This window comes from Vulpes vulpes, chromosome 3 (assembly GCF_048418805.1).
Source record: "Vulpes vulpes isolate BD-2025 chromosome 3, VulVul3, whole genome shotgun sequence".
In the NCBI taxonomy this organism is placed as follows: domain Eukaryota; kingdom Metazoa; phylum Chordata; class Mammalia; order Carnivora; family Canidae; genus Vulpes; species Vulpes vulpes.
In genome coordinates this window covers 34,719,097-34,740,584 of record NC_132782.1, presented here as the reverse complement: position 1 = coordinate 34,740,584, position 21,488 = coordinate 34,719,097, and the positions used below count along the sequence as shown (strand labels likewise).

At 33.0% G+C, this 21,488-nt stretch overlaps 1 protein-coding gene across 4 annotated transcripts in view; it reads left to right on the top strand.

Moving 5' to 3' along the window:
- NAALADL2 (N-acetylated alpha-linked acidic dipeptidase like 2) overlaps positions 1 to 21,488 on the top strand; it is an 878,960-nt gene that overhangs the window by 728,904 nt on the left and 128,568 nt on the right. For all 4 annotated transcript variants that reach the window (XM_026007770.2, XM_072752176.1, XM_072752175.1 and 1 more), the window contains one exon: positions 7,648 to 7,743. In XM_026007770.2, coding sequence (XP_025863555.2) covers positions 7,648 to 7,743 — 96 coding nt within the window. The remainder of the gene's footprint in view (positions 1 to 7,647; positions 7,744 to 21,488) is intronic.

Sequence of the window (21,488 nt, the reverse complement as noted above, 5' to 3'; positions counted from 1 at the left end):
TACTTTCAATATTTTCAATAAGGCCAATGCTGTGGACTTTCCTAAAACTTGAAAAAAATAATTGAAATGAAAAAAATGGGTGAATTCAGAAAATAATGTCCTAATATTGTTCCACATTTGACCCTTAGATTGTTACACTTCTGTTTAAACTCCACATTATCTCAAGTCTGTTTTACTTTGAATAGTAATGAGAAGGTTATGTTTCCAAAATTATGGCTGTAATTACCTTTTTCTTCAGCCCAGCACATTATGAATGTCAGTGCCATTCAAAGCCTGCAAGTGTTTTAATTTCATATATTAAATTTAAGTATTGATGTGTATATTCTCTTTTGCAGAAAGGAGAATATTACAATGAAGGAAATGCATGTGGGACTTCTTAGATTCAATTTTATTTAGTCTAAGCAGGAAGTCTTTGATTATATCTTTTAACTGTACATAGCATTCATGCTGCTTATATAAAGTAGAGTAAGTCTTGGAGGGAACTAGAACAAGAGATGGGGAAAATCATCCTTTTCCACTGACATTCAAGAAATCAAAATCTTCAGCTAAGGAGAATTTTGGCAGGAAGGAGTAGGCATGGCATAGGAATGAAAGCATGGGCTGTGGAGTCAGAAAAATCTGTGTTTGAATCCAGGCTCTACCACTTACCTATGGTATGATCTTGAGCTCATGTGTGGAACTCATTGGTTCTCAATTCCCTATTTGTAAGGAGAGGGTCATCATAGATTCCACCTTCAAGATACGTAGGTAGATTAAATATTATTGTATTCACCTAAATCATGTTCATTAAGTGCCAAGTACACAGAAAAGACATGTGCAGAATGTTTTTTTTTTTTTAGATCAATGCCCTAACACCTACATGAACTAAATGTTTTAAATGATTATTTCTCAAAAAAAAAAATTCAAAGGGTGTATTTTGGTATGGTAATAAGTTAAAGTCTGGTCAACTCCATATATTGTAGAAATGAATTGAATATAACCTTTGAGTGTTTTCTTCCCTATGTATATGCACTAACACTCTTCTGCCATATTTTTATCCTCATTTCAACACTTGTCTCTCCAATGGCTCCTCCAGTTACAATTCATTTTTCTGGGTAATTTTCCTGAGCTTGTAATTCCTTCCCTTTAAGACTGTAATCTATTTATTTCCCTAAAATTTTCCTGTTTTTTTTTTTTAAAATATCATCTGATCTTCCGGATGCTTTCTCTCACATTAAAAATAAGTTCACATCGATCTTGTCTAAAACAACAAATACACTTTGCCTTGGTTCTTTTATTCTCTTCAGGTAGTGATAGATATTTTTTTGACTTTTCATTCAACCTAACATGAATTTCTAGAGAGAATAAGGTAGTTCATAATGTTGCACTTTTCACATTTACTCCTCAACTGATCGCATTGTGTCCTGTGCTCACTAATCCATAGAAACTCTTTTGACAAAAGGCACTGGGAGTCTTTGAAATGCGACTTCCAATAGATGATTTTCATCTTATTGTATTTCTTTACTTCCTTTGAAGTATTGATTATTCATTCCCAGACATTCTCTATCTTTTTGAGTCTCATAAAATCAAACTCATATGATGATGTTTACTTTGATTATTCTATCTATAATGTTTTCATAGATTTTGTTTTTATTTTTCCTTAAATATAGGTGCCATTCAGAGATCTTGCTGTTACTCAGAGATCTGTGCTACACTCACTATGTATGGTCCTCTTTACATTTTGATTATTATGTGCATGCTTCTCAAATTTTCTCACACATTTTTTATTTTTTATTTCAGTTTAGAATTTGGTCTTGAACCAAAAACATCTGAAATAATACAGTCACTCATCTTCTGGGATAAATTTAGATGGATATCTCACAAATACCTTACTTCAAATGTTTAAAACTTATTTTTTGTCCTAAATTCTCATGTGTTTCTATATTTTCTAAGTTAATGGAATTTGTATCCACTCATTTCATCAAATCTGGAAATACTTGCAATCTAGACTCCTTTTAAGACTTACACATCCAATTAATTACCAAGTACTCTATTTTAGACATTTTATCCTAAACATTTATCAAACTGACCCCCTCCTCTCTAATTCTACAACTACTGTCCTGGTTTAGCCTATCACTTTTTTTTTTTAATTTAAATTAAATTAGCCAGTATATAGAACATCATTCATTTCAGATGTAGTATTCAGTAATTCATCAGTTGCCTATAATACCCAGCACTCATCACATCACATGGCCTCCTTGATGCCCATTACCCAGTCACCCCATTACCCCCACCCACATTCCCTCAAGCAATCCTCAGTTTGTTTCCTATAGTTAAGAGTCTCTCATGGGTTTGTCTCCCTCTGATGACTTCCCATTCAATTTTCCCTCCCTTCCCCTATGATTTTCTGCAGTTTCTTATATTACACATATGAGTGAAACCATATGATAATTGTCTTCCTCTGATTGACTTATTTCATTCAGCATAATACTCTCCAGTTCCATCCATGTCAATATAAATGATAAGATTTCATCCCTTCTGATGGCTGAGTAATACTCTATTATATGGGAGAACATACCACATCTTCTTTATCTATTCATCTGTCAGTGGATATCTCCACTCTTTCCACAGTTTGGCGATTGTTCACATTTTCTCACTCTCGTACTGCAATAGCCTTCTATGTAAACTCCCTGTTTCCAATCTATCTTTTTAAAATTTACCCCCCCTCCCCATATAAGCATCAATGAGTACCATCCTCAGCACACACTTGAAAAAATAACTTGCTGTATTCAAAGCCCTCTAAGGACTTACTGTCCTACAGAAATGGTTTACAAGTCTTAACAACTGTAGATTATAGAAGAGAAACTTCACAAGGAATTCAATACACAAGCACATATTTATAGTAATTTTAATTTCAGAACTCTAACTTTGCTGACATAACAAGAGCAATTCCTGACAAGTGTAAAAAATCAGTTTTAAGGTAGTCCTTTGCTCCTTCCTGAGCACATTTATATACTTTGTTTCTTTGCTTAATTTTGACATGAACTCTCTGAGACGGACCAGCATGTTTACATTTTTCATCCTTATGGATTGATGATACTAAGATTGAGAGATTCATGACTTACTCAAGGTTGTCCATCAGTTTTCACTATTTTAATACAAAAAGGATCCCAGGTCTTAAAAGGCTCACAGTATAGTAGAGAAAACTGAAGTATGACAGAAACACAATGTGATAAATGATAAGTAGAAGTAAATATAATGTGAAATTAAAACACTGACAAGAGCACAATGAACTCTGATGGGTTGGTGAGGATCAAGGAAAGCAACTATAGAAAGAAACCTGATAACCAGATGGAGGAAGAACATTTCAGGCAGATGAGGAAATAGCATAAGTATAGGAACAGAGATAGTAAAAGTAAGGGTGGGTCCTGTTTGGTGAATAACTTGCTGCACTATAACCAGAAGCCATATGGATATTATGCAAAATAGCCTGTGGGAAAGAAAGAATTGTTCTAAGGTGAAAGAAAAAAAAAGGCTAGGACTTGTTTGTGAAATATCATACTAAAGAATTTAAACTTTGGTTTTTAGTCAGTAGAGACCAAAGTTTGGTTAAAAATAATAAATAACTAGATTATATCAATGGATAAAAACTTGTAGAAAATTGTCTAAATATATAGATTGGAAGGGAATTGGCTAATGTAGCTCTATGGTACAAAGGGTGAGAGACGCCGGAGCCAAGAATGGCACAAAATTTCAAAATATATATAGGCAAAATATAGATATGATGCTTTCATCCAAGAAATGAAAGCAACAAATAGAAACACATGATTTGGAACATAAGTTGATATATCTGAAGGATTTCATAAACAAAATAATGAACTAAAACCAGGAATCTGGTCTGGAGATAAAGATTAGGAAATCATCATTTTGAAGATGGTAGTTGAAGCCAGAAAAGTAGATAAAACCCCTTAGCCTGTGGAAAAGAGAAGACTGAGAGTAGACCACCTACAAATGACAGTAAGATTCAAAAAAGAAAAGGAAATCCATTTCATGGAGAGAATTATATGCAACTCAAGAATCAGCAGGCTCAACTCAGTGATGTTAGACAAAAGAGATGAAAGAAAGATGGTGTCCTAAATATGGCTAAATGTTATAGGAAAGACAAGTAAGTTGGTGACTGGAGTGACAAATGGCATTTTACCCCATATCCTAGTTAGACTTTTTTATTTATCAGTATCCCTTCTTCTGTAACATTTTTATTATGATCTGCAGCTGGCAGACATATAGTGTTAAGTTTTTCATCTATTTTTATTTACTTCTTTATTTTAATCAATCAATAATTTTTCTAGACAAAAGTCCTTTCCAAGTGGTTAGTGGTGCCTAACTTCCCTCTCATCTACAGATGGGAGCCATTATTAAACAGCCAGCACTCAGGGTTAATATAATAGTAGTAGAAAACTTTCACAAAGCATATATCCCTCCCTTAATCTTTTCAGTATTTTTATGTCAGGATATATAAATACCTGTCTATGAATAATAATGCTATACGTGTGTTTGTGTATGCATATAGAGAATAGTAATGTTGTAATACTTTCAAAGACAGTGATATTTGATGTCTTGTGTGTTCAAATTCCATTATTTAAACTCCATGAGATTAAGGATCATGTCTGCATTTAGTGCAGTAAATGGCATGTAGAAGGGGCACATGGATGCTTTTTAAGTTAATAAATGAGGCAGTAGAAACAAAAAAAAATGGTATGGTGACAAATAGGTGAAAGAATAAGACAGAGAAAGGGATTACATTGGAGGATAAGGCTCGTAATGGATAATTTAAATTAACATATACTGCTACTAAATAATTGAAAGTTCAATAAAAACCTCATTAATTATAACTCCCTATTTATCTTGTATGGGATCACTCAGTTTGAGGGGGGTTGTTATTTTACCTTTGCACTATTTATGAAGTTTTGCTTTGGTAGGAAAATTAATAAGATAAAATTATGTCAAGTAGTTTATTTAAAACTACTCATGAAACAAACTTTTTAAGGACTTCAGGCTTAAGTTATTAAATGAAAATGAATGCCGCAAATTATTCATGCCATTCTTTTATTAAAGTTGATTCAAAGATATCTCTACTTAGAAAAATAGACCTATCTAAATGTGAATTATGCCCTTTCATAGGATCGTAGAGAGGTCTTTGGATTTCCTTTAGTTGACCATCGTACTGCAATTACCACCATATCACCACCACCCTTACCAGCATCATTGTGATATTTATTGTTGTTAGCCTCATCATCAATGCCATTAATATAAGTTCTCTAGTATGGCAGGTATTGGACCATTCACAACATCTCTGTGAAGTATACAATGTTTAAGTTTTTTTAGATGTGGTAACTAATCCTTTGGAGATTAAAGTGTTTAAGATAACATAATTAAGTGGCAGAACCAAAACTTTAATATATTTCTATGTTGACTGTCCAAAATGCCCCCAAAAAAACCCTATTAATAAACAAATTTAAGTTTATGAGACCTATTGCAGTGAGGAAGAATTGCATCCTAAGTGTATTAGTTTCCCAGGGCTGCCGTAAGAAGGTACCACAGATTGAGTATGAGGACATCTATTGTTCAAGGTGGTATCAGAGTTGGTTCCTTCTCAGATGTGTGACAAAAAAATCCATCTCAAGCCTCTTGCCTCGCTTCTTGTGGTTTTCTGGCCATCTTTGGACTTCCTTGGTTTGTCAACCATCACTCCAATCTCTACCTTCATGTTCACATGGTTTTCTCCTTGTGTGCACATCTGTTACCCACTCCACCCCATTATAACCTTATTCTAAATTAAGTAGTTGCATCTGCAATGATCTATTTCCAAATAACATCAGATTCTGAGATATTGAAGGTTAGAACTTCAACATGTGAATTATTCAACCCATAACATTGAGTCTTAGTAAACTCTCCAAATGGGGAAACTAGGGAAGGATATTTATGATATTTTGGCCTAGTTGTGTGGTTTTATGGTAAGCTTTAAAAAGTGGAGTACTAGTTGGGATTGAGCAGTTTCTGGCAAATTAGTTTTAGATTACAAGCCAAAATGAGGAGGGGAACATAAAGCAAGTGTTTATAAATATTCTGTTTGCCTATATAGATAAGTTTTTTGGTTGATTCGTGGTTTTCTTATCCCAAGTGGGAATATACTGGAGCAAATAGCTAAATACTTTTGTTTGATCACAATATTGTACAAAATAGGGGATGAAGAGTATGCCTAAGTACATAATTATTTAATTTATAGGGAATTATTAATATGTTGGTTTTTGTCCTCATCTGTATGACTTCAGAGTCCATCATTACATCATCCTAACTTTTTTCATCATTGATCTATATAGTCTATGCTGCTGGATTGCTCTTATATACAGCTCTGTTGAATAGGTCTAATAGAATTCAGTTTAAATTTGCTACCCTGTTGTAGTCATTGCTGGTTGGATTGGTTTGCATCTTTCTTCCCTATGAAAGCCTTCAGAAAGATTATCTATCATTCAGTAGTCTACATATATACATATATATCTTAACCCAATTCTTCTATTTTCTACACAAATCCTAGTTACTTCAGGTTTTCAAGTAAAAGCTATATTTATATGGTAAGTAATAGTCCTCATGTGGGATGCTAATAATGTCGATAAGTATAAGAGCATTATTTTAGATAACATCTTTGTCCTTTTGGACAAAGTATCACAGACTGAATGGCATAAAAAGCAACAGAATGTTGTTTCTCACAGTTCTGGAGATAAGAAGTCCAAGACCAGGGTGCCAACATGATGGAGTGAGGATTCTTTGTAGGTTGCAAACTTCTACCCCAATTGTAATCCCAATTACAAGGATGAAGCCCTTATGATCTAATCCTCTCCCAGATGCCCCACCTCCTAATACAATTACTTTGGAGATTAGGATTTAAATACAGGAATTTTTAATAAGCATGAATATTTAGAGGATAGTAGATACTAACATGGTCAGCATCCTGTGTCTTCTAATATCCTGAGGTTTTACACCTAGAGGTACAAAATGACTAAAGTTTTTTCTGATTAAAAAAAAAAAAAGTTTTTCTGATTAATTTGAAGCATTTTCAACACCAAGGTTCTGATACAACCAACATGCTATCATTTTATTGGAAGCACGTGGAGCCATGAGACCTATCTATCCAAAATATCTTACTATTGCTTTGAAGTGAGATTTGCAATATTTAAAATATCATGCACACATTTACCTCGGCTTTTTTGATGATAATTGTGTTACAAAAAAAATGCCATCCTACCAGCCTTAAAACCTAAAATTTAATATATGAATCAGAGAAAGGGTTTCAGATAGAGATTTTTGTCATCAGGATATCTTACTCTACATATAAGTTTGCATTTGTAAAAAGGGGGGACTGCAAAGAATCACCTCCTCTGAATAAAATAAAATTCTTTTGTAAATACAAATAAGAGTTATAGAATTCTATTCTTTAATTTATAAGTATTCTGCAATTGGGTTAATTAGATCAGTAGAATTAAGGCCAACAATCCACAGAAAACTTAAAGCAATTTAGAGTCCTTTTGAATCTTTAAGGAAAATCCAATAAGCACTTGAAAAACAAAATCAATGAAGAGTATTAAATGTTTCTTTTCTGATTTTCTACAGGGTCCGAGTTTTCTTTCTGAGGCCCTTTTTCCTAAACGCACAGCAAAAATTGAAGAAATGGATCCATTTTTCAACCTTCATGAAACCATTACCAAGGTAGGAGATAACTGCATTCATGAGCAAGTTAGGAAAGTTTTGTTCTTTTTTTGCTGGTAGATGGAGAAAAGGAAGATAATCGATCAAGATAAATCTTATATTTTCATTTATTAAATATACTCGAAAAGATTTTAAGTACCTCCTGTTATTTTACTAAGGAGTGAAGATGATAAACTACTCAATCAAGATCATACTGACCAACAGCATAATTTGTATTCAAAATCAATCTTTAATAAAACAATTAGAGTTGTTTCTTCATCTGAAAGTAGATTTGTGGTATACTCTCAAGTACACCCTTTGATTAAGGGCAGTATAAAATGTGTCTTTGAATTTTTGTATCTTCAAAGTTTTGTTTCAGTATTTAAGAGACTCAGTTTTTGCGGTGGCACTTTTTAATTTCGGTAAAAGAAAAATGGCTCTTTAAAAAAAAAGACTGCATTTATAATAAATGCTTTTATACTATGATGATTGTACCTACATTTTTCTTAAAACTCTTAGCTGTGAGTTTATAATATGGAGAAAATTAGATTGTACAATATGGAGTAAATAAATTTAATCTCTGACATCATATGACATCATATGAATTTTTACATTTACCAGCTATTTGTTTAACCTGTCATAACCTCCCTTTTGGGGATTGAGTTTATAGAGAATATTGGCATTTCAGCACATTTAAAATAATCCATATTTATATATGCTTAGTTGAAAGATTGAATCATTCTTAAATCTTCTTAGTGAAATTTTACATGGCTATTTTTCTCTTTCATGGACAGGAAATGTGATATAATGAACTGAACTCAGTAAATGGCATTAGAATGAACTCAGAATACAGACTAGGATTCTAGGTCTACCCTAGCTTTTTAAAAAACTGTGAATTTATTTCTTCTGAACTTTTGAAATAAGAGGAGTTTGGACCACATTTTACTTAAAATTCTCCTAAGCTCAAAATATCTGAATCTTAACTATATTTATACCTCTTTGCTTTGCAATTTATTTCACTTCTTTGATTTAGTTTTTAATGTACCCATCCTTTAATATACATATTTATTTGGATATAGCAATATGGAAGTGCCCCCCTTTACTAAGGAAAATAGTTCCTTAGTATTCAAAATATTAATATATTCTTAATACTTCTAAAGATGATAGATTGATAGATAAAAATAGATATCTATATCTATATATCTATATACCTATTTAAATGAGTATATACATCTGCATACATTTAGATGAGGGTGTTTGTGTGCAGATGTGTATATTCATTAAAATATTCTGGATACTTAAAGTCTAGGTTTATTTACTTATTTTTAAGTGAAGCATTAGAGGACTTTAGGGCAATGGAATAGTAATATTTTCTCCATTGTTTTCTGCTTTCCTTTGGGTCAGGGAGTTCACTGGATTTTTATGGAATGAATAATTTGAGACCCTAGTGATATCAGATGTATCGTGAGAAGTGGAAACACACAGTGATGTCTTGGCCACACCACAACTTCTAAGAGCATGTTGGGAAATAGGGATGGGACAAGAAGAGAGTGGAGTAGAGTAGGACATAGGCTGAACATATATATGATGTCAGCACTTAGTGTAAAACACAGAAAGTCAGAGACCTTTTGAAAGAATACACAAATTTGTGCACAGACATTACCCCCGGTTCTACATTTATTTTCAAATTTATTTCACATGTAAACAGATACTAACCCATTAAATGGATGATGGAAAACGTTCTGTGAATAAATAAATCATGCATAAGTACAGAAGTAAGTGGCCTGTGGCATTTTTCATGGCCAAATATATTTATCTACTGTTGATACTGTTTCCCTAATCATCATGTTTACTTATGGTAACCATTCATGTTGGAGAGTTAGGCCAGGGGAAGAAACTGTGCTTTCAGAAGTTCAATCTTAGTTTACCAATAGAAGAAACTAGGGAACCATAACAAGAAGTACTTAATAAATACTTTATTTTAAGGTCAAATTTTCATTGATCAACAACCAAATAAAAATTAAAATATGGTGGAGCTGACTAGGCACATGACTAGGATATATGGAGCACAGATTTTACTACATTGGCTATCAACTTGTTATTTAATGTAGTAAAACTTTATTTTATTTTCTACATCAAAAAGGAATACACTCATAAGGGCTTTCCTCACTGGGATTCTGTGAGATTGAAAGACAATGTATACATTTTCTCTGGAAATGCAATATGGATGTAATTGAGTATAATTATTAACACATTAAAAAGTATGAGTGCTGATGTCTTGAAAGTAGACTCTTACCTGCATAAGTTAGATATGAAAGTGTACAATTAAACTAATTGATTAAATGCTGAGAATACACTGGTAGGTTAGTGTGTACAAAGAGAATATATAATTTAATTTGTAAAAGATTGATCAAGGCCTTTGGAATATATTTTTTCAGTAAGAATAATAATGGTATTATAATAGTATATCATGTATTTAGTACACTCCTTTTTTACATAACAGTGAGATATTATAGAAATTAGCAATGGATTTTGAATAAAAAGATCCAGTTATGTATAAGTTCTGTCGCTGTGAATTCTGAAAACCTGATGTGAAATGGGAGAACCACGTTAGAAAATGATAAAACACAATTACTGATATACCAATTATAAAACATTTTAAAGAAATCTATAGTAAATTGAAATATTGAAGATACTATTCCTTATTCCTCCCAATAAAATTTGAATTCAATACATGGCACTATAACACAATCACATATTTATTTTGCCTAATTAAATAAATATAACAAGCATATACATCTAATACAAATGTTCATGTAATGCAATCTATTATCCTTTACAAATGGTAACTTTACATTCCAGGCCTTTGTTATAGATCCCAAATAAGACATATGTAAAATTAAATTATAGTTCCTAAGTATTAAAAAGTTAATAGTCTATCAATGGTGTTATTTTTCTGAATAAAAAATGAAAATAAATAAACTGCACTCATACATGGGATAAGAGCTATGAGTCCTAGTATGTAGCTTTCAAATGCTCTCCTGTAGCTCTTTAAAAATATATTTTTTTTACAAAGTATGAATTTATGTCGGCATTTGTCTTTTTGATATAAAGCATGCAGCCTAAGAAAGTAATGACTCAATATTGATGCTAAAAGGTGTAATTCATCATTGCTTCAATGACAGTCAGGTGGTATAGTATAAAGTTGCCGAAGGGCAGGAATACTGTCTTGATGTTGGAGATGTTTTCTTATCTTCTACAATTATCTTTAAAAATAGTACTTGTTTTTTTAATTATCATAGAAGCCAAACTAATTTCTCCGAAGACTACACATGAATGAAATACCAATATAAATCTGAGCTGCTAATCTTTTAATAAGTGAATAAAAATCTCCATGGATTTATGTTTTGGAATAGGCTTATTTCTCCCTCTCTACCTAGGACTTTTCTAGTTATGTTTCTAAATCTTCAACATTTAGCGCATAAATTGTTATTAGTTATCTAAGTATTTTAGTAGCCTATTATAAGCCAAGGATGAAGCAAAACACTTGAAATACAAAAACAGTTATTACATGGGAGTGGGTCCAAAGAAGTAAACAGGTAAGGAAATCATTTCAATGTAACATACTAAAAGAGGTGATAGTGATATGAACAAGTTATGAGGAGAACGAAGATGGAGTTTATGCTTCTGACTAGATTTGAGAAATTCACCAGAAAGGCGACATTTGAAGACTTTAAGAAATATTAACTTCATCTTTAATGTCAATGAGCTACCCTTGAGAATTCTTTAAAAAGCAGGTTGTTGGTAATATTGTGCGAGAAATGATGATGTGTACTTTCAATAACAAAAGGCAGATTTAAGAGACTTTTTTTAGGTTTGAATAACAGAATATATGATTTAATGGATATGGGACATGAAGCAGAGTGAAGAGTATAGGGTGATTTGAATAGTTCCATTATGGGCAAAGTTAATATTATTGAGTTAACCAAACTGGGCATTGAGCTGAAGAAAGTGATAGAATTTAGCATCGAACATGCGGAATTTTGGATACTTCATACATCTTGACAAATCTGCCATGGTGACAGTTGGATACACGATTGGAGCTCAGGAAGAAACAGAATCCAAGGCATTAGCTGATGTAATAACGACTTGTCACATGTAGCTTTAAATTAAAAAATAAATTAAATAAAACCAGAACTTAATTTCCTCAATATCATTAGCCACAGTCCACATGTTTAGTAACCACATATGGCTAAGGGTTGCATAGGATGGCGCAGATTATAGAACATTTTCATCATTACCAATGGTGCAAGAATGTTGCCCTGACAATATTCATGCAGAGAAGCAAGAGTGACAGGGAGAGGACAAACGACCCAGGCTAGAATGGTTTATGGGATCCATTAGAAAAGACACATTATAAGAAAGAGGAAATGTTCAAAAGCATATTTCTCCACAACCTCACACCATTAAGATGGCTACTATTAAAAACAAAACAAAGAATAACAAGTGTTGACAAGGATGTAGAGAAATTGAAACCCCTGTGCACTCTTCGTGGGAATATAAAATGGTGTAGCTGCTGTGGAAAACTATGGCAGTTCCTCAGAACATTACAAATAGAATTATATGATCTACCAATTCCACTTCTGGGTAAATACCCACAGAATTGAAAGTGGAGTCTTGAAAACATATTTGTATACCCACGTTGATAACAGTATTACTCACAATAGCTAAAACATGCACACAGCCCCGGTGTCCGTGGAGGGATAAATGGATACGTAAAATGGGGTGTATACATACGATGGAATATTGTTCAGCCTTAAAAAGGAGGGAGATTTTGACACAGGCTACAACATGGGTGAAACTTGAAGAGTTTCACCCATGTTGAAATAAGCCAATCACAAATTGACATTCTATATGCTTCCATGTATATGATGTACTTGAAGTAATTGAAACCAAGGAGGAAAAAAAAAAAAAAAACATAGAATGGAGGTTGGGGTAGGAATGGGGCATTTTTATTTAATGGGTATAGAGTTTCAGTTTTACACCTTGTAACTTGCACAAGGCATAAGAGTTCCAGAGACGGATATTGGTCCTGGTTACACGTTAGGAGTGTATTTCATACCACTCAATCATACTTAAAAATGACTGGTGGCAAATTTTATGTTATGTGTATTTTACCACAATCTTTAAAAATCCAGAAAAAAAAGTGTATTCGCCCGGTCAACTGGTCACTGTAACTTCTGAACCAATTGTTTGGAATTTTAGAATTATTTTTTTTCTCTTCATTTATGACCAATCCTCAATTCTTTGCCATTATCCATAGAGTTCACATGACTTGTTAACCATTTCTTTGGTCTACATTTTTTTTTTTTAGATTTCATTTTTTTTATTATTATTATTAGAGAGAGAGAGGAAAAACAAACAGGGGAAGGAAGGGGCAGAGGCAGAGGGAGAAACAGTCTCCTGGCTGAGCAGGGAGCCCAACAGCATCAGGAACATGAAGTCATGGGCTCGATCCCAGGAACCTGACCATGACCTGAGCCGAAGGCAGACGCTTAACTGACTGAGCCACCCGGGCGCCCCTGCTCTACTTTTAATTGATGTAACACCCTGTATTTATTTTATATCCTTTTGGATTTAATATATTTTATTATCATTTTCTTGATAAATTTTTGCCATAATCCACACTCAGTAAATGATGATTGATAACCCTATTTTAAGCAAAACACTATAGATATGTTGAAAAGGAAAGGGCTTAAAATTAAGTGTCAATATATAGCATTTGGGGAAGGAGAAGAAAGACGCTATCTATTGCATTATTGGATTAATTGTACTTTTCCTCCGGAACCCCAAATGCTCTATATTATACTTTAAAATCTCTGAGTATGAATGACACATCCAGGAAAATGAAAAGTACCTTACACATGTGGTACCATGGAAACTAGCAAATGACCTAATTCTGCAGGTGAGCTCCCTTAAGAAATACCAATTACTAGTCATATCATTGTTTTTTTCCATCTAATTTAAGAAAAAAAATATTTCTTTGTCTTTAATTATTGTAGGATATGCAATATTAATACATTTTTAGTACAGGGGTTTTAAAATACTGTTTTTAAATGTATATGCAGTTCTTCCTTTTCTTATATAATGTCAAAATAGAGATCTTTTATAAAATTATTTCGATATTGCAATATTCCAAAGAGAAAAATAATAGGAATAATATAGTATTCATTCCTATTATGCGTGTGGAGAAAGTATCGCAGTGAGATTAAATTGCAGAATAAGGCAGCGTTTGTATAAAGCCTGGAAGTCAGGACTAGTGATTCTTATATAGTTTGTATTCTAACAAAGTAGTTATAGTTGCCCTTACTTATAGCTATAAAATTTAACTCAATTTTACAGTGGTGTGAATAAAGGCAAGTGGTGGTGTCTTCAATAATGGAAAACATTTAAATAATTCTAATTTTTAACCGTTTCAGCTGATATTAGTTACATTTAGAGGTAATAACCAGAATGACTTTGACTAATACAGTTATATCCTGCTAATTTATTTTAAACACATAATTTGCAAAATATGAATCCGTGATTATTTCTAAATGTCACTAATAAATTATGTTCGTACCAGTTGTTGTGATATTAAGATTCTCAGAGCATGGCAACTGAAAACAATCCGCTAAAAGAATCTGTTGATTTTATAATGATAGGACACAAAGGCAGACTAAAATACAGGATTTTATGTCTCTGGAGATGTCATTCTAAGCTATAGCTTAAAAATCATAGCATAGTAGCCCTTATGTAAAGTCAGAGAAAAAGGAAGAGACCAGATATCCTTTATTCAGTTTCATGAATCCCACAGCCATGTATTCGTGAGCTAATAGATTTCTGGTACAGTTCTTTAAATGCTTAAAAACCTGGCTCCGATTTCTAATCTGAATGAGCAAATCTGAGTGTCTTCCAAGTATCTTTAATGTTGATATATTATTTGGATGAAATATGAGAATACTGTATTCTATTTAGCAAAGCAAGTATAACGATAGGCTTTAATCAGACTTGTACATTTGAGGTTATTTTGAAGCTGTGAGATTTAAGACTTTTGTTATTTTTAAAAATACTTTGAAATTTTTTTCCTGCTATATCAAATTGTTGTTACTTGATGCAAGATGTCTCCGTAGGGATCTACACTGTGTTTCATGACGTGAGCTAAACCAGAAAATATCCCAAATATGTATTTTCAATGCAGAGATTGTACTTTGTGATAAAGAATGTTGGTTGGGGCTACTCAAGGGAAATGATGGGATATTAAAACCAACCTTGTATGCTTTGAAAAGGAAATTTTATAGGTGTGCATTTTCTTCATAAATGTATAATTAAACTCAATATCTTCATTTACTGAAATTGGAAATGGTGCTGACTATATTTTCTCTTGCCTAGAGAGGTTTGGTTTATTGTTTTTCATTATATGGCACAAGTATTACAGTTTCTAAAGGCATACCTTATGCTATAAGTTTCTCTTTTTTGTCTTTGCTTTTGTTACTCAAAAGCAAATTGTTACACAATAGACACCTGTCAAATCTGACACCCTTTTTAAAGGGTAGTTCATCATCAAAATAGATATTTTTGTCTCATCAAATTAAAAGAGTTAATATTGCACATTAAGAGAAGGAGAAAAGCTGTGATTCTCTTAGGATACATTTTTTCTTCAATATATACACTGACTGATTTTAACATGTATTTATTGCAGAACATAAATATGCTAATGATATAAATCAGGATAGGAAGCTCTATGATCACCTATAAATAATATGGCAATCTTATAAAGACACAGTCAACCCACTCTGGAAAGTTTTCATGTGTGATTCAGGAAATGATGATAGCCTCGTCCCATAAAGTAACACTTCTGAATTTTGTCTGAGCTAAATACATCCTTCTTATTTCTGGTAAATGTCAATAAATTGAAAGGGAATTTTAATGTCAATTTCTTCACTTGCCCCTCACTTTGAACAAGAGATTCTTTGTCTTTTCACACCCTTTCTCAAACAATATCATCCTTGAAGTGATGCAGAAGTACAGAGGCAAAGGACAATCCAGTCAATGGATAACAGATTAGCTCTAGGTAGGCAGGTCAAATGTCCTCCCAAAATCTGTTGTTGAAATAAAGCCTCTGTATAATAAAAAAGATTTAAAAGCCCCAGGCAATAACCACTTATTAAAAAAAATCAAATAGAGGACTACAAACCAGAAGAATCTGAGCAGTCTTTCCGAGTCTATTATAATGGACTTTGATGATGATGCTCACACGACCTGGGGACGGTAACCATTGTCCCCATGTGTCATGATAAAAAAAGATCCCCTTACACACACAGACACACACATACACACCCATCATGTGGTATGAATGAATCAATGATACAAATTTTCAGTGCTCGTTACTCTCCATATTATTCCTTGAAAAACTCTGGATTTATATATATAAATATCACATATTTATATATATGCCTGTATGTCCTCTTTTCCAAGACAGTCTGAATGTCATCCTGTTTTTGTTTGTTTTTAAATCATCCTTGGACCTATGTATTCTGCGGCTATTGGTGTAATACAGAAAATACTTAAAAGTTGCAGTTTTTCTGTCATTTAGTAGCCAGCATTTTAATTATGCAGTGTCTCTCAAAGAGTTCACAGCAATTGATGTTTTAGGATAGAATGAATGTATTCCACAAATACTAATACTTTAACAATATTAAATTGAATTTTAGGAACCGAATGAGAATTGGATTTGAATAAATCAAACAGATTTTTGTTTGAAGGGCAAATAAAACTTTTGTTTGTGATAGGATAATATTTAGTTAGACTTAATTATGATTTATTTACTATTATATCTATTTGATATTATAAGCTAAGGTTTAGGAATGAATTACATTTAAAATTATAGTGTTTTTGACCATTAGTGGAGGCTCAAAGAGTAATAATTCCACTTTCTAAAATAAAATAATGAACAGTCATAATTATGTTTTCTAGTTGTCAAGAGAAAGAATTATGACCCTTATCATTACTGACTTTTAAGATAGCTAGGAAGAAGGTAATCCATTTTAGAAATATTTTCTTCAAAAGTGAAAAAGTCCCTACCAAGTAGGATATTACGTTTGTCATTAATAAAGAACTACATGCAGACTTGTTCAATAAAAAGAAAATAATTCTATTTTTCTCATGTAACAAAGAGGCATGCTTCCAGAGTGGCTCAATTGCAGCACTTGATCTACTTCTCTATTATCCTCTTAGTTCTACCCTTCTCTCTGTTGGGTATTTCACCAGCGGAATTCCCCCATTGTAGAAAATGCTCGGAGCAGTCCCTAGAATCCTATCTGTACCTAATTCTGTCAAAGCAAGAGAATATCTGTCCTCTGGTGACTTTCTCAGAAGAGCAATACTGCTGATTTCTAGAAAGCCCCAGCAAAACGGACCCTCATCTTATCACTCTGACCTGGCATCATGCTTATTTTGAGTCTTTTCTTGTGACCAGGGAAATAATTGTGCTCATTGGGTTATGCCTGATTTCCTTATGTGAAAAAGAAAGTAAATTTGTTATAAACCCTGGTTTGGAAGAAAGACACTAAGCAAGATCAAGAAATTGTGGCTCGTCATAACTTCTTTGATTAATAATCTTGGCTAATTCAGATTAGTGATAGCCTGATTGGAGGAGGGTATGAAGACAGAGAGATATGTCAGAATGAAACCCTAAGTGACTGGGAACATGGGACCACATAGTAAAAGCATGAATAAGAGACTGATGAGAATCTTAGAGAACAGAATTATTTCAGAGTAGGAAAAACTATAATTTTTATGTCAGATGACTTGGGGAAATAATAAAGGTATTTTAAAGCAAAAAAAAAGATTACTGCTTTTTTAGTATAACATGGACTTTTTTGAACATCCCTACATGATATATTTTCTATCAGTCAAATATTCAAAAAAGGAGTTACAGTATTCAGAAGAACAAAGGTGTATTTGATTTTGAAGAATAAGTAAAAATATGTGTTAGCTGTGTTTTAAGTTTTACAAATTTTGATTGGTAATGAAGAGAAGCCGAGTTCCCTCTTCCTCATCCACATTGGTAGGTATAATTGTAATTTATTTTTATTACTGTAAAATATTCTATTGTGTAGATATACGGAAGGTTATGTACTGCTCCACTGTTGATGGCTATTTCATTTGTTTCCAGCAACTATTAAGAATGTTTTGTACAAGTCTCCTTGTATAAGAGTTTCTCTAAGATACATACCAAGGGGTGGAATTACAGACTCGTGTTTAAACCTATTAGGTAATGCTAAATTGCTGGGATAATTGACTGTCAAGTCCCCCCAAAACCACCAGAATAGTCTACTGATTAAGCAAAAGTTATTACACTGACTTCACACAGAGAGGACAACACCTTGACCGAATCTTAGTCATATTTCAGAAGGGAATATCCTGGAGGAAATATTAGTAGATTTGAGTGTCTAGACTTAAATTTTAAGGTGAGTGTTTAATTCAGAGAAATTATTTTTAATGGGAAAAATTCGTGACGATAGATTAGGGATGGTGGACACAATAAAGGGAAGACTATTTTATAAACGAGTTGTTTGTCCAAGTGAGCAGCATATTACCCAGGGAAGTTTGTCTTTGCATGGAAGAGTAGGCTATTTGTCTGGACATATTGGTTTGTAGAAATTTCTTGACACAGTGAAGTTATTTATTAGCTTAAAGTCTTCATAAACAAAAATTTTTTGGAATAAATAGTTGACACAAGTGACTAGTTTCCAGTGCTGTTAAGCTAAGTGGACTCATGTAGTATCAATTCATGGAGGCATGTATGACAATTTCCTTTAATATAATCTTCTACCAAACTTGATAGTTTTTAATTTTTGCTAATAGGATATATGCAATTGTGGTTGAAATTCTACACCTTTCTCTGATTGCTAATGAAATTGAGTGTTCTTACATATTGGCAGTTTGGGTTTTCTAGATGTTTGTACATACGTTTTTTAAGCACCTGTTAGTTGCCAAATTTAAATTTTTTTTTATTGGATTGTTTATCTTTTTTATTGACTCATGGGAGATATTTCTTTATTCTGGCCATGAACTCGTTGTAAGATTTATGTGTCGTAAATATCTTTTCCCAGATTTTGACTTTTATTTCCACTCTTTTTATTGTATCTTTTATTTTTTTTATTTTTTTATTTTTTTTAAATTTTTATTTATTTATGATAGTCACACAGAGAGAGAGAGAGAGAGAGGCAGAGATACAGGCAGAGGGAGAAGCAGGCTCCATGCACCGGGAGCCTGACATGGGATTCGATCCCCGGTCTCCAGGATCGCGCCCTGGGCCAAAGGCAGGCGCCAAACCGCTGCGCCACCCAGGGATCCCTATTGTATCTTTTAATGAACAGTTCTTATTTCAGTGTAATCTAATTTAACAATTATTTTATGTTTAGTGTTTTCAGCATTTTAAGAAGTTCTTCCATAACCTGAGACAATATTTTTATGCTATTTTATAAATCTTTATAATTTTTTTCTTTAACATTTTAATTTTTAATATACCATGATGATGATGATTATTTAGTTAGGGGTGTAATTTTCTATTTTCAATTTTTCAATTTTCTTCTTAATTTATTGAGGATACTATCCTTCCTTAACTATGTACAATAAAACCGTTTTGTCAAGTTTCTACACATGTATAGGTTTATTTCTGGGCTCTTAATTCTATTCCAGTCTTTTCATCCATTGATGTACAAACATATGTCTTTAAAATAAATCGTCCTATCTGGTAGTTCATGGTCCCTACTTAATTCTTCTGTAAGAATATCTTGACTGTTCTTGCCCTTTGTTCTTCCATATAAATGTGAAAATTAACTTGTCAGGTTCTCAAAAACCTTGTTGGAATATCAATTGGAAATGAAGACACTCTCTACTTTTTAAATAAATATTTCCTGTTCCAGAATGGTTGACTCTTCTCAAAAGGTTATTCTATTACTAGCATCAAATGTAGTAATGGCAACAGTAATGGAAATAACTAAATATACTAGTTTTGCAGCTTAATAGTGCTGAAAATATCATCAAAAGTCATCCTTTAAACAACTCATTTTATAGGTAATTAACTGCTACCCATAGATGTGAAGGTCAAAATTACAGCAAGGTCCTGGAATAGAGTCCCTCGTCAAGCTCCCTGCTCAGCAGGAGAGTCTACTTCTTACTCTCCCTCTCCCTCTTCTTCTGCTCATTGTCTCTTGCACACACATGCTCTCTCTCTCTCTCTCAAATAAATCAATAAAATATATATATATATACTATACATATTATATATATTCAAATGGGGTACCTGGGTGGCTCAGGTGGTCAAGCATCTGCCTTTGGCTCAGGTCATGATTCCAGAATCCTGGGATGGAGCCCCTGAGCTCATCAGGAGGTCTGCTTCTCCCTCTATCCCTCACCCCACTCGTACTCTCTCTCTCTGTCTCGCAAATAAATAAATAAAAATCTTTAAAAAAATGGGACGCAGACTAAGCTCCAATCTCTTTCATCCTTATGAAATATTTACTCAACATCTCTATTTAAGAATATAGTCTAGGGATATGATGTTCCCTTACAGTCCAGGGATATGATGATAAGCAACATAAGAAAGTCTACTGGCCTGTATTTCACTGTATCATACTGCCTTACATGCCTAAAAACTCAAAAAAGCCATTAGGCAAATCCCCCCACCCCACCCCACAACACTGATTTGGTGAAGAGAATAGGCCTGTTGTCCTGTCATTAGTTTTACCTTCTGGATATGTGGTGTCATTTAACATATTCCTCTATCCCCTGAATAGCCTGTGAACTAGAAGTTAAATTTTAAGGTCTGATCATATGTTAATATTAAGCTTTTCTGGCTAGAATACAACATCGATGATATATGCATCATATTGTATTCCATCAGATGCACTTCACACCTAGTAGGAATATCATTAATGATTCTAAGATTTATCATTTGATGAGGGTAATGAGATTCTGATCTCTTCATTGAATAGTAATGTTTTCCTTTGTTACTAGAAAATTGTATCTATGATGTTAGTTTAGCACAGTCAAGTGTTCAATTTCCCATTATAATAGTCATGGAAAAACTAGGTTACATTGCAGTAATAATCCCAAAATCTCACTGGCTTAAAATGACAAAAAAAAAAAAAAATTCTTATTCATTCAAATCCTGCAACTTTCCACTGTAGAATGACTCAGAATTCTATCTGCATATCAGTGCACTCTTTGTAATCACCAAGGCAGGGAAAGAATGAAATGGACAAGTGTGGAGTGGCTCTTCCGAGTTTCTGCCCATAAGTTACCCTTGATTTCATGCCTGTACCAAGTCACAGGACTATGCCTAACCTTGAGGGACTGGGAAAGGTATGACCACCATGCATCCTGACAGACAAGGAACATAAACAGTGGTAATCAGCACAAATTGCATTTGTTAGCCACTAACCTAATAGCTTTATGATAATCTATGATTCTCATCTGAATCACTAGTTTTACTAAAGATTGTAAGATGATAATTTTCTAATTTTATTATTTATTTTGCCTTTATTAACAAATATTCTTACATAAAACTATTTGGTTAACGGTGAATTGTTTCTATTAAAAGGCAGATTACATGTTTAATTAATTTTCTCTACTAATAATTGTCATGGAGTTGATATAATAGCTGCTTCACATGGTAATAATAAATGCTTTTGATGTTTTCCCCTTGCAGTGTTTTT